Genomic DNA, 15,654 nt, shown 5'->3' with positions numbered 1-15,654 from the left:
TACTTGAGCACCAAACCATTGGACTGAGCCCAGTTGGGCTTGGTACAATGACTTGGGGCCCAAGCAAGCAATTTTAGTTCCGCGGATAAGTAATTAAAAGATAAAGGCTTAGAGCGCTTCACGCTGGCCTAGTTTTGAATTCGATTGGGCCACCAAATTGGAATCTTTTGACCCAGGATTCCATTGTGAAGAGCATTTGGCTGATAGTTTTACCCCCATCGCGCATCAGCGTGCTATAGGGGGGAAAGGGATGGCCTGGTGCATTGAAGCGAGGTGGGGTGATCCCTGTTTTTTACTCGGGCCAAAACACCTCGCCCCAGTGAATTGTTACACCCGAATGTACTTATTTCCGAAAGGGTACACATCTCCCACAGGTCGGGTTAAATCAAATTGCTTGCTTGCTTGCTTGCTTGCGACGGTTCTCCAATAGGAAGACAATCAGCAGGAAGACAACGAAAACGATGAAACGAAAACTTACTGGAGGCACATTGAAAAAATAGACAAGAGTCATGTCTACACATAAAGAAGAAGAAGAAGAAGAAGAAGAACGTTACATTTTGAAAACATTTTTTTCTTTTACTGAAAATAGACACATGGTCATAATTTGGTATAGAATTTTAATTAACGTAACATTTAACGCAAAGCGTGAGATGAGAATTTCTATTTAATCTCTTTTTTGTCGGATCGATACTTATCCTAGATAGTGCAGCTGGTCAAATATATAGTAAGTGATTGTTTGTAAAATCAATGAAGTCCACTTTAATTAGTAAAAAAGAAATTACTCAACACACACACTCTACAGCATAAACAAGGTACAATAAGCTAATTGGCTGCACTATAACCGGCTTGTACTGGTATTACATAAAAGTTAAAACAACTCACTGGAAACTTTTTGTGTGTTGTTAAACATGGAATGGGCAACATTTATAACAATTTTTGTAATTTTATGTAAAGTTTGAATCTAATTACTATAAAAAATTATGTTTCTTTTGTTTTTTGTTATTTCGTTCTTAAGGTGATACAGTAGCGATCAACAGGTAGCAAAAAGGCGTTCCTAGATTGCGGCTGTAATTTTGAATATTTTTTCGAGATATTTGGCACACGTAATCGTATTATAATAAAGAATGGCGGTACAGAGCCTAATTTCAAAAATATATTAATATGTGGAAATTACTCTGTAATTAAATACAATATTAAAAAACGAGCCTCTACCGCCATTAAGAAGAACAAAAAAATACACTTTCTTCAAATAAACTTTTTTATCCGATGCCTAGATTTTGTGTTATTTTGGAACTACTAAAATTTTTTATTTCATTAGTAGTTCCAAAATGACACAAAATTTAGGCATCGGATAAAAAAGTTTATTTGAAGAAAGTGTATTTTTTTGTTCTTGTTAATGGCGGTACAGGCTCGTTTTTTAATATTGTATTTAATTACAGAGTAATTTCCACATATTAATATATTTTTCAAATTGGGCTCTGTACCGCCATTCTTTATTATATTACGAATACATATGCCAAATATCACGAAAAAATATTCAAAATTACAGCCGCAAACTTGGAACGCGTTTTCGCTACCTGTTGATCGCTACTGTTTCCTCTTAAGTTATACAATTTGTAATAAAAATATTAAGTAATAAAGAAACAGTTTTTACTGTGGCCTCTACAGGGTGATTGATTAGTAGAGTAAAGCTCAATAGCTCCGCTATAGTAATAGATAGCAATAAAAGTTAATAACAAAAATTTTAGCCACCTTTGAACTTCACACTACAAAATTAGTAAGAATGTTACAGGGTGTTCGATAACACAGTGGCAGACCAAACTTATGTTTTTTAAATGGAACACCCTATATTTTATTTTAAATTCGAAATCCTGTTAACTTCTCCATCACAAAAATATAAAGGTTTGTTATGTTATACAGGGTATTTACAAAGTTATAACCAATTTTATATGAAAATCGTAACAAGTTCAACTCCCTGTATAAATAAAAATAAGCAAAACAACAATGGTTTATTAATGCCACATTTTTAAACGTATTGTCAAAATTTTCAAGAATGGTCGATATTGCTAATTTTCTTTATATCAAATACAGGGTGAGTCAAAACGAAAGTACATTATTTTCTCAGTAATTTTAAATGGAACACCCTGTATTTTATAGCACTATTGGAAAGTACCATTACCGTACTTTAATTTTTACATAAGATTCCCTATGTCTAAATTTATTAGTTTTCGAGATATTTTCATTTTTCAATCGACCTGTAGCGTGGCCAACCAAATCACCAGAATTTAATAAACTGGACTGATTTTTTTGGGATTACGTCAATAATGAAGTTTATAAAATACCTCCAACAAGAGATGAGATGAAAAATAGAATACAAAGTGTATTTCGATGTGTTAATTTACAAATGCTCCGTAGAGTAAGTAGCTCATTCAATTATCGTTTTTAGGCGTACATAAATGTGTTAGGAGATAATTTTGAACACCTTATGTAATTAAATATAGTCGAACCCGCTTATTAGAATACCTCTTAAAGGAATATGCCGGTTTAAAGAATAGAAATTTTAGGTCCAGGAACGATTTAACTAGCCACCAATGATCGGTTATTACAATATCCCGGTTATAGGAATACTTTTGCTTGGCACGAGGGCTATTCCAATAAGCGGGTTCGACTGTATTAAAAATATTTTATTAAAAGTAGCTTCTAATTTTTTCAAACATGTTTTTTTGCAAAATGCATTACTGATAAATTATGTTTCGTTCTTTATTTGTTACATTGTTACATTTACATACAAAAATAGTGTTTAATTGTCTTCACAAAATATTGTATTTTGTGTTTGTGTGTTTTTTTTTGTAAAATTTATTACTAATTGTCTTTGTTTATTTGTTGCATTTACATAAAAAGTCAGTTTTTAATTGTTTCAAAAATGTTGCATATAGTGGTTGTGCTTTTGTTTGTAAAATGTATTACTAATAAATTATTTTTATTTCTTTATTTGCTACAGTGTTACATTGATTACCGGATTGATATTCGGTAATCTTCAATTGTCAATTTAGTCATGGCTTACTTAAAATTTAGATAAATTTAAACATCTAAAATAATTTGCTCTGAAAAATGAAAATATCTCGAAAACTAATAAATCTGGACATAGAGAATATTATATAAAAATTAAAGTACGTTAACGTTACTTTTCAATAATGATATAAAATACAGGGTGTTCTATTTACCATTACTGAGAAAATAATGTACTTGCGTTTGGACTCACCCTGTATTTGATATAAAGAAAATTAGCAATATCAATAATCCTTAAAAATTTTACAATAAATAAAAAAATATGGCATTAATAGACCATTGCTGTTGTGCTTATTTTTATTTATACAGGGAGTTGAACTTTCATACAAAATTGGTTATAACTTTGTAAATAACCTGTATAACATTACAAACCTTTATATTTTTGTGATGGAGAAGTTAACATGATTTGGAATATAAAATAAAATATAGGGTGTTCCATTTAAAAAAACATATGTTAGGTCTGCCACTGTGTTATCCAACACCCTGTAACATTCTAACTAATTTTGTAATGTGAAGCTCAAAGGTGGCTAAAATTTTTGATATTAACTTTTATTGCTATATATTACCGTAGCAAAGGCGGATCCAGGGAGGGGGCCATGGGGGCCATGGCCCCCTCCGAGACTTTAGAATAGTATAAATTTAAATATTTGCAGTTCAAATGTTTTTAATTTCAAACACATATATATGTACAAAATAGGGGATAAAAATGTTTTCTGGACTAGAGTTGAAAAAAAAAAGAAGTAACGAAAGCTTCAAGAATGACTTTTGGGTTTTTTTATGAATCAAAATGTTGATAATTTTACAAAGTGCCAATTGTTAGAACGATCTTGGCAGCCATCAAAATCGTATAAATTTCCGTATTCTATACACAAAGAATAAAAAAGAAATGAAGCGTTACTTGGGTCACTAGCACTTAGAAAAAAGGAGTTGGTTGGTATATACCTATTTTCGCAAAGTCAAAAGGAATTGCTTTACAATTATTGCGTTTCATTTTTCTAATGAAAAATATGATCACAATAACGGGATGATAGCCCAAAGCCTTGTCATGAAACCTTTAACATCTTTCGCCAAACTTATGAGCAAAGACGGAGTCATATAAACCCATGAATAAACATCATACCAAAAGGAGTGCGCTCAGGTTGAGCCGGATTTTCTACAAAGTTATCGCAACCCTCAAAAGTCAGTCGTTAAGCAGATAGACTCTCAGAGGCCTAAACAGATACGACCAATAATAGAGTAGGGTCTGTAGTGTTCTTAGGTCGACAAAATATTCCTCTAAGAGACCATCGTGATGATGGCCTTCTGCTTCTGGACGAAGATGTTGGACCTAGCAATGAGTGGAATTGTTAAGGTTTAAAATCGCATCAGGAGATAAGACTCTTAAATAACACCTATCCACAGCATCTTCATGAGCAACATACATTAGTAGCAGCAGTCAAAATCAATTAATAACATGTTGTGTTGAAGAAATAATCGAACAAATCATATTTGACGAAACTACCGCCATATCCCACGTGGAACAGCTTTCTCTAAATTTGAGATACATACATACAACATTCGTGAAGACTTTGTCAAATTCATTGACGCTTATGAGAATCTAAAAATAATTAGTGAAAATCAAGAGAGAGGGAAAGAACAAGGCCTGACAGGAGAAGCATTGGAAAAAATAGTATTAAACTTGTTGAAAGAACTGCACTTGGATCCAAAGAAATGTGTAGAAATCGGTACTATGGCAGGAATGGTGAGTTTAAAGGCACTTTTCACACATGGTAATGCTAAGGCTCCACGAGCGACAAATTTACGCTAGCAGTAGCCATAAAACGAACTTAAGGTTCCGCTGAACGGAATAGGAATAGCCGAACTAAACCGACTACGCACAAGTCCTATAGTCGGTTCAGTTCGGCATTCCTATTCCGTTCCGCGGAACCTTAAGTTCGTTTTACGGCTACTTCTAGCGTAAATTTGTCGCCCGTGGAGCCTTAGCCTTAAAGTGTGTGAAAAGTGACTTAAAACTTACCATTATAACCTTAATTTTTAAAAATTACACCCCGTACTTCCGGTACTTCTCCCCAAAAAAAATTTATGGCCCCTCCCGAAAATCGGTCCTGGATCCGCCCTTGTACCGTAGCGGAGCTATTGAGCTTTACCCTACTAATCAATCACCCTGTATACATTGTATCCATAAATTGACTATTTATATCTAAGCAACTTGCTTAGAATTTAACTAACTTTCTTAATGGTAAACTTTGTATAAAATGACCACAACAATGATAAATTTAAGACTTACGTTGCTTAAAAAGATGCAAAAATCTGCAGTTATTGAGAATTCTACTAAGCAATTATTCTGCTTTCTTAAAAGATACAGTGTAGTTAAAATAAATACAAGATATGAAATAAAATACCAGGATTTATAATAACATTTTTACTATACTCGCGGACAAAAATATTGAATTATGCATGTGGAATGAAATTTTTTGTGCTGTTATCCTTAGCCCCCCTGTATCATAGGAATAGGATTTCTTATCCGAATGCGATATTTTAAAGTATCATATAAATGCTATAATCAGATTTAAATCTGATCTGGGCTTTATGCTGGCCAGTATAATTTTTTAAATTGAATCTCATCAAGGTAAGTCATCACTATGCTAGCGACATGAAGATGTGCATTAACACCAATATTTCATATCCAATGTGGCTTTCAAATGGCAACATATCTACTTAAATGTTTTCAATGTACATATCAGTTCGCATTCGCCTACTAATAGACCAGGCCGCATCTGTAAAAATATTAGTACATTTGGACGTTGAGAGGTGACTCAATATTTTTTGCAGAAATTGCTTGAAAATAACTCAAATAATAATATTCGAGTTATCCCCCCTCTCAAAAAGGTCCGGAACATTGTTTAAATAATCAAAATGTCAAAAAATGAAAGAAAAATTCGATGTTTTTCTTCGTTTTTGATTATAACGTTAAAAGTATTCATTTCCGAAAAAAGTTGTACTGACATAAAAGTTGTGTAATTAAATTTTCTACAATATAGAATTGGCTATAAATTTAAAAAATAGTCACCCTTGTTGCAAAATAGCAATAGTTGCGAAAAAAACATACACCAACAAATATTCGCATTTTACGTTTTTCAACCATTTATGCTACACTTAGGACCTTTATATTTCATCCAGAAAAACTTTATGATACAGTAAAACAATACTGTGAATTTAATTAAGATCGGTTCAATAGATTTTGCAAAATAAATTTTGCAATCCAGCTTCCGCAAAAAAAATTTATTTTTTCAAAATGAATAGGGAAAATAAATCAGATAGCAAGTTGATTTTTTTTTGCTTATAGAAGTGTACTGTACCTTTCATTTGCAATTTGCAAAACTAAAGTCGATTAACCACCACGGCGTCAGGAATTTTTTTAAATAAACATTAATTATTGGTGCTACGCGCAGGACAGCGGATAGTTTGTTCTAATTGGGCATTCCAATGACCTTTGATAATTATTGATACAGTTTAATTTTTATTACATTTCGATATAAATAAATAAATTTGTTTATTGCAAAATAAAAACACATACTCTATCCTTTCAAATAACACTTTTTTAGTAAAAACTTTCTTTGTTCATATATTTTAACTTAGAGAATAAAATTTTATTATTTTTAAACATATTATGCAATTGTTTAAACAATATTTCACAAACAATAATAAAATTAGTTTGATTTTTGTGGAATTAAAATATTAAAATACAACAAAATATGGAGTAAGAAAATAATATATTAAATAAAGATTGGAAGGAATTTTGGTGGAAATCAACTTGTTTGAATCGAACACCGCTGTCCTGCGCGTAGCACCAAAAATAAATGTTTATTTAAAAAATTTCCTGACGCCGTTATGATTAACCGATTTTAATTTTGCAAATTGCAAATGAAAGGTACAGTACACTTCTATAAGAAAAAAAAATTCAACTTACTATCTGCTTTACTTTCAGTCCTGCAACATTTAAAAAAAAATGAATTTTTTTTGCGAAAGCTGGATTGCAAAATTTATTTTGCAAAATCTATTAAACCGATCTTAATCAAATTTACAGTGCTGTTTTACTATATCATAGAGTTTTTCTGCTTAAAATATGAAGGTCCTAAGTGTAGCATAAATGGTTGAAAAACGTATAATGCAAATACTTTCGAAATTATTGCTATTTTGCAACAAGGGTGACTATTTTTGAAATTTTGAACCAATTCTATATTGTAGAAAATTTAATTACGCAACTTTTATGTCAGTACAACTTTTCTCAGAAATGAATAGTTTTAAAGTTATAATCAAAAAGCCAATAAAAAAAATCGAATTTGTCCTTCATATTTTGACATTTTTATTATTTAAACAATGTTCCGGACCATTTTAAGTGGGAGGATAACTCAAATATTATTATTTGAGTTATTTTCAAGCAATTTTTGCAAAAAAATTTAAGTCACCTCTCAACGTCCATCTCAAAACAGATGCGCCCTGGACTATAATCACATCCACGTGTTCGGTATTTCTTTTTAAAGCAATACCGCTCCGTAGCACTATGCCGCCACCACCAAAACTAAAGCTCTGTATGAGCATGTATGAGGTTACAACTGACATACTGTTCGCCAACTCTTCTTTAATCGAAGTTTTGTAAATCTTGCTTCCATATGATGAAGCTATTGGGCTATGGAGTGGTATTTCTTGGAGATACCGAACTTGTGGAGGTGCTTGTTTGAATAACAGCTGATATGTACATTAAAAACATTTTAGAAGGTCAGATTTTGCCGTTCTCCAGCCATATTGAATAACAAATTCGTGTTAATGCACCATGACGCAGGTCTTCATCTCGGTAGAATAGTGAATACTTACCTTGATGAGATTCAATCTAAAAATTAGATCGGCTATCATAATAGCCCATATCAAATTTAAATCCGATTATAATATTTATATGATACTTGAAAACATCACATTCGGAAAATAGTCCTAACCATATGACACTGGGGGCAGCACAAAAAATTTTATTTCACACGTTAATTTCAAAATATGTAATATTTTTGTCCATGAGTGTAGATTATTTAAAATTCTTGTGTCATTTATTAAATAGGTATCTACAATATCACAGTGATAACTACTGTCTGTGTTAAACCAAAAAATATTGATGGAATATTATTAAAAATTACAATGATATATTTATTGTTTTGTAATCTAAATTGATAATACTTACTAAACTCCACAGTATGCATTAAGACATCATAATGGCAACTAACCTTGATCATATACCATCAGAGATAGATATAATCCTGAATCAACTGGTATAGAGCACTCTTATTTGAATCTAACACTCCAGTAGTTATGTCTTCACCACATCATGTCTTTGTATCCGTATTCAAATTTTAAAGGTAGATAAGTACATGCTAACTTTTGAGAAAAGTTTTTCTCTGTGTGAAAAGTTTATCTTTAAATGACGAACGAATGAACAGCCTGCATATATGTATTGGCGTGGATCCCGCGTACCAAAAATAAGTTGATTAATAGCAAGCTGAACATTTGTTAATTTAAGGGTGTCTAGTCGGACAAACTTTGATGGACGGAAACACTGGAACAGGGGAAGTTTTAATTGTGGAACAGGTTAAAAAATTTTAACTTCAGACTACGAAAACGTTCGACAAAATGTATTTTGTCGAACAGAACTTCCAATTGATTTGTTACCCTTTCATTAAACTCTCATGCAAAAATCAGACTGCTATTTATCATCTGTCATAATTCCAGTCATTTGACATGTTCTAAGTGTCGGACTTATTAAAATGCCCAGTTGGTGATAAATACCAGTCTGATTTTTTGCATGAGAGTTTAATGAAAGGGTAACAAATAAATTGGAAGTTCTGTCCGACAAAATACCTGTAACGTTTTCGTAGTCAGACATTCCAAATTTTTAACCTGATCCACAATTAAAACTTCCCTTACTCCAGTGTTTCCGTACAACAAAGTTTGTCCCACCAGCAGGGATGGGCGGTGTCGATAATGTCATGTCGACAATTCGATTGTCGACATGTCGACAATCATGTCGATGTCGAGTGATTTAAAGTTGTTGCCAATGTCGACAATGTCGAGTATGTCGACAATTAGCAAACGATCAGAATGACGTTCCGTGCGCACTAATTTGAAATTTTAGGTTAATCTGGCTGCGCTGACTTATTGAAAAAGTATGCATTAATGTTTCAACAAGTTGCAAAGAGACCAAATAATCTCAAACTTTTGAAACTTTTAACCTCACTATTAACTTGCGATTGTTAAATTCATAGGATATTCCATAATTGTTTGATTGCAGGTTTTTCAAGTGTAAATGAATTTTAAATAGATTCATATAGAGACAATTTATTATGTGCAAACCTCATGATAGAGTAATGCAATGTAATGAATCTAAAATATTACCATATAGATGCAAAACCAGAAAAAACCAGCAAAACAAATTTTCATAGATTTTTAATTTTCTATCGTTACTCGTAAACTCGTAACATTTACAGAAAGGTTTAAAAAAATTAAAAAGAAACGTAAACCTAAACGTCAGTAAACGAGGTAAGATTCAAAACCACAATCAAACATATCTCAGTACATTGAAACCTTACCTTGTTTCCTAACATTTCGTTTACTTTTTTTTAAATTTTACTAACTCTTTATTATAATAATTATAGTATAATAATTACTGAAACAGTGTTGAATCTCTTCGTGCTTTGGCAGAGACTGCATAATAAAAACATTACAACATTTTGCGGTTTTGCTAATTTTTAACCAAAGAAAACATTTAACCAATAATACATCAAATAGTTGTACTTTCCCCGTCCATATCTACAATTTCTTCCTCGTCCAGGTCATAACTATTTTTATCAGGATACTCTCCCTTTAATGAAACATAAATATGTACCAATTTCTTGGAATTAGTGAACGTTAATCTATTTCTTATCAGACTGTGAATGTGTCCCCAATTTGAAAAGAGTCTCTCGATTTGAGCTGAGGAGGCTGGCATTTTTAGAAGTCTGAGAGCCATTTTAGCAAGAATTGGGCATTCCAGTTTGACCACTCGCCAAAATACTAGAGGCTTTTCAACTCCTTTTTCCCAAAGTGTTGAGAATATTCCTGAAATTGTAAACCTAATATATTAAAAATCAAAAGAGCGATAATTTTGTCTGAAAGACTTACCCGATTTAGTGTTAAATTTGTCCCATTCTTCTATGCCCTGATTGCACAACTTTCTGAGTAAGAACTGAGTTATTATACCAGTGTGCTCTGACGTAAGCTTGGAATTTTCATATTTCGGATGCAGATAGTACGCAGTTAATGCGTACACGTTTAACGCCATTTGTTGTCTGTGTTTCAATTTTTCTTTAAGGTTATCTGGCAGATTCAAATTGAGCCACAGATGAACGGCATCTGCTACAGATGTGTCAGATTTCTGACAAACATTGATCAGATTACAAATGGGTTCATAAATTTCTATGTTCTGTTGAATCTCATCCACAAATTCATCGTTGAAGATTAATTCCTTGACTTTCGGCTTAATCTTTTTTTTCGTTACAGCGGCTACTTGTTTCATATATACCAGATTTTCTAGGAGACTTTCGAAAGAATCTCGGTAAGAGCACAATCTTGTTTCGGCCGGCAATTTGATTCTGCGCCCTCCCTTATCAACTATCATTTTTTCTAAATCTGGTTGCTTAAATTCTTTGAGGACAATGACCACATTGTCGACTAACTTTTTATCCAGCACGTCTTTGGCTAAAAGGTTGCCGGTGTGGCTACTGCACGTAGAGTGCCACATGTTGTGCTTGAGGAGGGATCCCATTTTAATCATTGCACTAGCATTATTCGAAACTATACCGTACGCATCTACATCGTATTTTTCTTTTGCAATTTTTTTAGATTCTGTTATTATTTCGGCAAGTTTTTCTCCAGTCTCAGACTCCGTGGTTAAATCCCAAGCATCAAGAAAGGCATTTTTTCCATCTGCACTATGCAACATTGTCACAACCGTTTTAGAATTAGTAGATGAGTTTTTCCAACCGTCACACAAAATGACTGACTCGGTTTCCACTTTTTTACGTGAAATCTCAATACAGTCTTCATAGCACTTATTTAAAAGCGATGTACAAAGTTTTTTCCGGCCAGGAATTTTGTCTAAATAAGCAGAACGGATCGTTTTTATAAAATTTTTAAAGAGAGGTGATTCTACCACAGTAAATGGTAAGTTACAGCCGAATATAAATTTGGCTAGTGCAGTGCTTATCTTCTCCTCTTCATACTCTTGTAATATGTCCATATAGTCGGTGATTTTCTTTGATTTTTTGGCTGGTCTAGCTTGAGATGTAGCGAATAAATTTCTTTTATTCGTGCTTGTGTAGCTTGTGCTGGAGGAAGTTGGAGTACTTAAGTTAGTCAAATTACTACTCTCAGTATCAGTAGTTGATAACATCATATTTTCAACAATACTATGAGTGCCTTGAATTGCTACACCATTGTTTTCTTCCAATTCCAATAAGGCGGCATCGGTATCTAATGAATTTTCTATAATTCCATCTAGCATGTTTTCAGGTGAAGTTCCAGTCACAATAGCTAGCGAACCATCTTCCATAACTTCGTAACTACCGTTCGTTGTATTCTAAAATTCAAAATAAAAAGAAACTCTAAGGTGACTAAATATGAAGGGCGGATCTACGGACACCCTGTATACAGAAGTTGGCATAGATACAGCGTTTTGTACTTAATTCAATAGGCCAATCCGTTTTTTGCCGTAAAATACTAAACTTGGTGTTTTTTAAATGGGACACCCTGTATATAGAGATGCAACAACGTGAAAACCTCAGAATACAAATTCTGGGGTGAAAACTGATGCAATTTATGTCCCCTTCCGAATTCGAATTAAATAGTAATCAAGAAATCTACAATAATATATAGTGCGTTATTTTCACTTCTTGCCGTTAGATGGCTATACGGTTTTTGACGCCATGTTTTCTCCAATATACTACTACCGAAATGGTGATCCATGCGTTGTTGAGTTATGCGGCTCCGAACACATTTTACGATTCATTTTTATATTATAGATAAATGTAATTTCAAAAAGTTCCCCCCAAAATTTTTTCTAGATCCGCCCCTGCTAAATATGTAGTAGAACATACGTCCTATATACTCACTTGTGGATTAACTGTAGGTGTAAAACCTGTGTCTGAGCCAGTATTTTCGTATATCGAAACATGCGACATTTCATTATTGGATTGATTACCATTGCCACGATCTAACTTGCAGACGTTTCTTAAAATGAAAGTACGGGACGGGGTTAGTTATCAGCCGATACAAATATCAATTTCAGAGAATAAATCTCTATAGCTATCCAGCTAAAATTAATTAAAATATTTCTTCTTACCTGTGACTTTGCAATCTTGCTGCAGCTGTATTTTTTATCACATTTCCACATACACAACATTTAGCCGCGTGCTTTCCTTCTATCTTTAATACTTTGAATGATAATATATCATAGTTTTTATTCAGTTTTCTGCCACTCATTTTGATTCTGATCAGATCAGATCACATTCAAAGTTTACAACTGAATAATTTCATAACATAACCTCACTTTTTTCCATTATGGACACGTTGCTGACATTGTCGACATTGTCGACATTGTTGACACGTTCTCGACATTGTCGACACGTCTGTGTCGACAATTAAAGTCGACGTGTCGATGCCCATCTCTGCCCACCAGACACCGTTAGGCTATTACCAAATTTTCAGCTTGCTATTAATAAACTTTTTTGGTACGCGGGATCCAGGCCTAGTACTGAAGTTAACAAAAGGACTCAAACGTGTAGGTAGATAAGTAGGTAGGTATATGCTAACTTTGTTAGTTCTTGTTCATCTTTGAATGCCCTTGTTTATGAGACTTATTACATTCCTGAAAGATATCCCTTATGCATATGTTACAGAAGTTAAAAAGAGCTCTCACACGTGTTTCATATTATATTATTTTCTTTAAATTTATAATTTAAACAAATCAGGAATTTGTAAATAAGTTAGATTGTGTATTACCTATAGTCGGAAAGATAGAAGCGGATTTTGTGCGTGATAAGTAATATGGAAAAACTATACGGGGTCATGTTGAATTAGTTGTGTACATGACTTTCACCAACGGTCGGAAACCAGAGTTGGGGCCGAGGGTAGTTTTAAGGGATCAAAGTCGCGGATTTTATTATTTTTTTTATGACGCTCATGATCGAGATAGTGCACCAAAATTTGGGAATAAGTAGGTCATGACGTAACTAAGTAAAATCTGCAGGGGTGGCATGCTGCGTGGCCGACAAAGGGGTGGGGCAGGGGTGAATACAAAAAATATAGGGGGTTTTTTTGCGAAGTTCGTGATTGAGAGAGTGCACCAAAATTTGGGAATAAGTAGAACAAGACATAACTAAGTAAAATCCTCAGAGCCGGAAACCAGTGTTCGGCATGAGGGTAGTTATAAGGGGTCAAAATCGCCGTTTTTATTATTTTCTTTTGTGACGCTTATGATCGAGATAGTGCACCAAAATTCAAGAATAAGTAGGTCATGAGGTAACTAAGTACAATCTCCAGGGGTGGAACGCTGCGTGGCCGATAAAAGGGTGGGGGTAGGTTTGAATATAAAAAATATAAGGGGTTCCTTGCGACGTGCTAGATTGAGATAGTGCACCAAAATTTGGGAATAACTAGACCATGACTTAGCTAAGTAAAATCCGCAGAGCCGGAAACCAGAGTTGGGGATGAGGGTAGTTTTAAGGGGTCAAAGTCGCAGTGTGTATTATTATTTTTGTTACCCGGCACAACATTTGTCCCCCCCGCAGCGTTCCGCCCCTGGATTTATTACTTAGTAACGTCATGGTCTACTTATTCCCAAATTTTGGTGCACTCTCTCAATCACGAACGGCAAAAAACCCCCATATATTTTTATACTCACCCCTGCCTACAACCCCTTTGTAGCCTAAGCAGCGTTCCGCCCCTGAAGATTTTACTTAGTTATGTCATAACCTACTGACTCCCAAATTTTGGTGCACTATCTCCATCATGAGCGCCACAAAAAAAATAATAAAAACCGCGAATTTTACCCCTTATAACTACTCTTGTCCGCCACTCTGGTTTCCGCCTCTGGGGATATTACTTAATTATGTCATGGTCTACTTATTCCCAAATTTTGGTGCACTATCTCAATCACGAACGTCGCAAAAAACCCCTTATATTTTTTTATAATCACCCCTGCACCACCCCTTTGTCGGCCACGCAGCGTTCCACTTCTGAAGATTTTACTTAGTTACCTAGTCATGACCTATTTATTCCCAAATTTTGGCGCGCTATCTCGATCATGAGCGTCACAAAAAAAAATAATAAAAAACGGAATTTTGACCCCCTTGTAAATACCTTCGTTCGCCACTCTGGTTTCCGGCTCTGGGGATTTTAATTATTTATGTGATGGTCTACTTATACCCAAATTTTGGTGCACTATCTCAATCACGAACGTCGCAAAAAACCCCTTATATTTTTTATATTCACCCCTACCCCCACCCCTTTGTCGGCCACGCAGCGTTGAGCCCCTAGAGATTCTACTTAGGTACGTCATGACCTACTTATTCCCAAATTTTGGTGCACTATCTCGATCATGAGCGTCATAAAAAAAATAATAAAATCCGCGATTTTGACCCCTTATAACTACCCTCGGCCCCAACTCTGGTTTCCGGCCGTTGGTGAAAGTCATGTACACAACTAATTCAACATATCCCCGTATAGTTTTTCCATATTACTTATCACGCACAAAATCCGCTCCCAGCTCTTAGACTACTATTACTGTGGGAAGTACCTAACATACCAACCGAAGAAACATTTACATTTGCTGCATAGCCTGCCTATATTTTTCAATAGTTCGAGATTAAATGATAGCAAACAAAGAAAAATACATTTTTTATTTTATTTTTTAAATAGTAAAAATAATTCGAATATTATAATATCGTTATAATAGAAAGAAAAATATCGTTATTTCTCCGAGCAAAAGATCAGGATTCTACGTTATAAGCTTCAGGAAGTATTATGTTCTTAAGAGTTTCTCGTCTACCTCTTTAATTTGTTTCAGCGGACACGGGACAACGAAACGTCGATGCAACAACTATCCACTGAGCGAGAAGAGCGAGAGAGAGAAAGATGGAGTTTGCTGCGTCACGCCAGAGACGAGGCAGAAAGAAGTTTGTCATTAGCGGCACAACTTAACGCCAAAGAACTACAACTTCAACAAGCACAAGAGCAATTACAAGAAGTAGGTACTTCTGTTATACAAAGTGTTTTGTTTTAATCAAAGGGGAAATCATGGCGGTTATGTAAATTTGGTCAATAAAAAGTTTTTATCAAGGCAAACTCGTAGGAATAATAATTAAAGAATTATTGTTATGTTAAAATTTAGTGCGAACAATTTTCAAACCATACTTAGCTTACAAATATTAACCAGCATAGTGAAGTCAATGTTTGCTGACAACATAATTTTGACGACTCAATTTAAGGTATACAGGGTGGTAAGTC

At 34.0% G+C, this 15,654-nt stretch overlaps 1 protein-coding gene across 6 annotated transcripts in view; it reads left to right on the top strand.

The window, feature by feature from the left end:
* LOC114330643 (kazrin) overlaps window positions 1-15,654 on the top strand; it is a 490,500-nt gene that overhangs the window by 327,108 nt on the left and 147,738 nt on the right. For 5 of the 6 annotated variants that reach the window (XM_028280046.2, XM_028280047.2, XM_028280044.2 and 2 more), the window contains exon 6: window positions 15,215-15,394. The exons of the other annotated variant lie outside the window; for it this stretch is intronic. In XM_028280046.2, coding sequence (XP_028135847.1) covers window positions 15,215-15,394 — 180 coding nt within the window. The remainder of the gene's footprint in view (window positions 1-15,214; window positions 15,395-15,654) is intronic. 6 annotated transcript variants of the gene reach the window in all.

The sequence above is a fragment of the Diabrotica virgifera genome, chromosome 2, assembly GCF_917563875.1.
Source record: "Diabrotica virgifera virgifera chromosome 2, PGI_DIABVI_V3a".
NCBI lineage: Eukaryota > Metazoa > Arthropoda > Insecta > Coleoptera > Chrysomelidae > Diabrotica > Diabrotica virgifera.
This window is presented reverse-complemented; position numbering and strand designations above follow the sequence as displayed.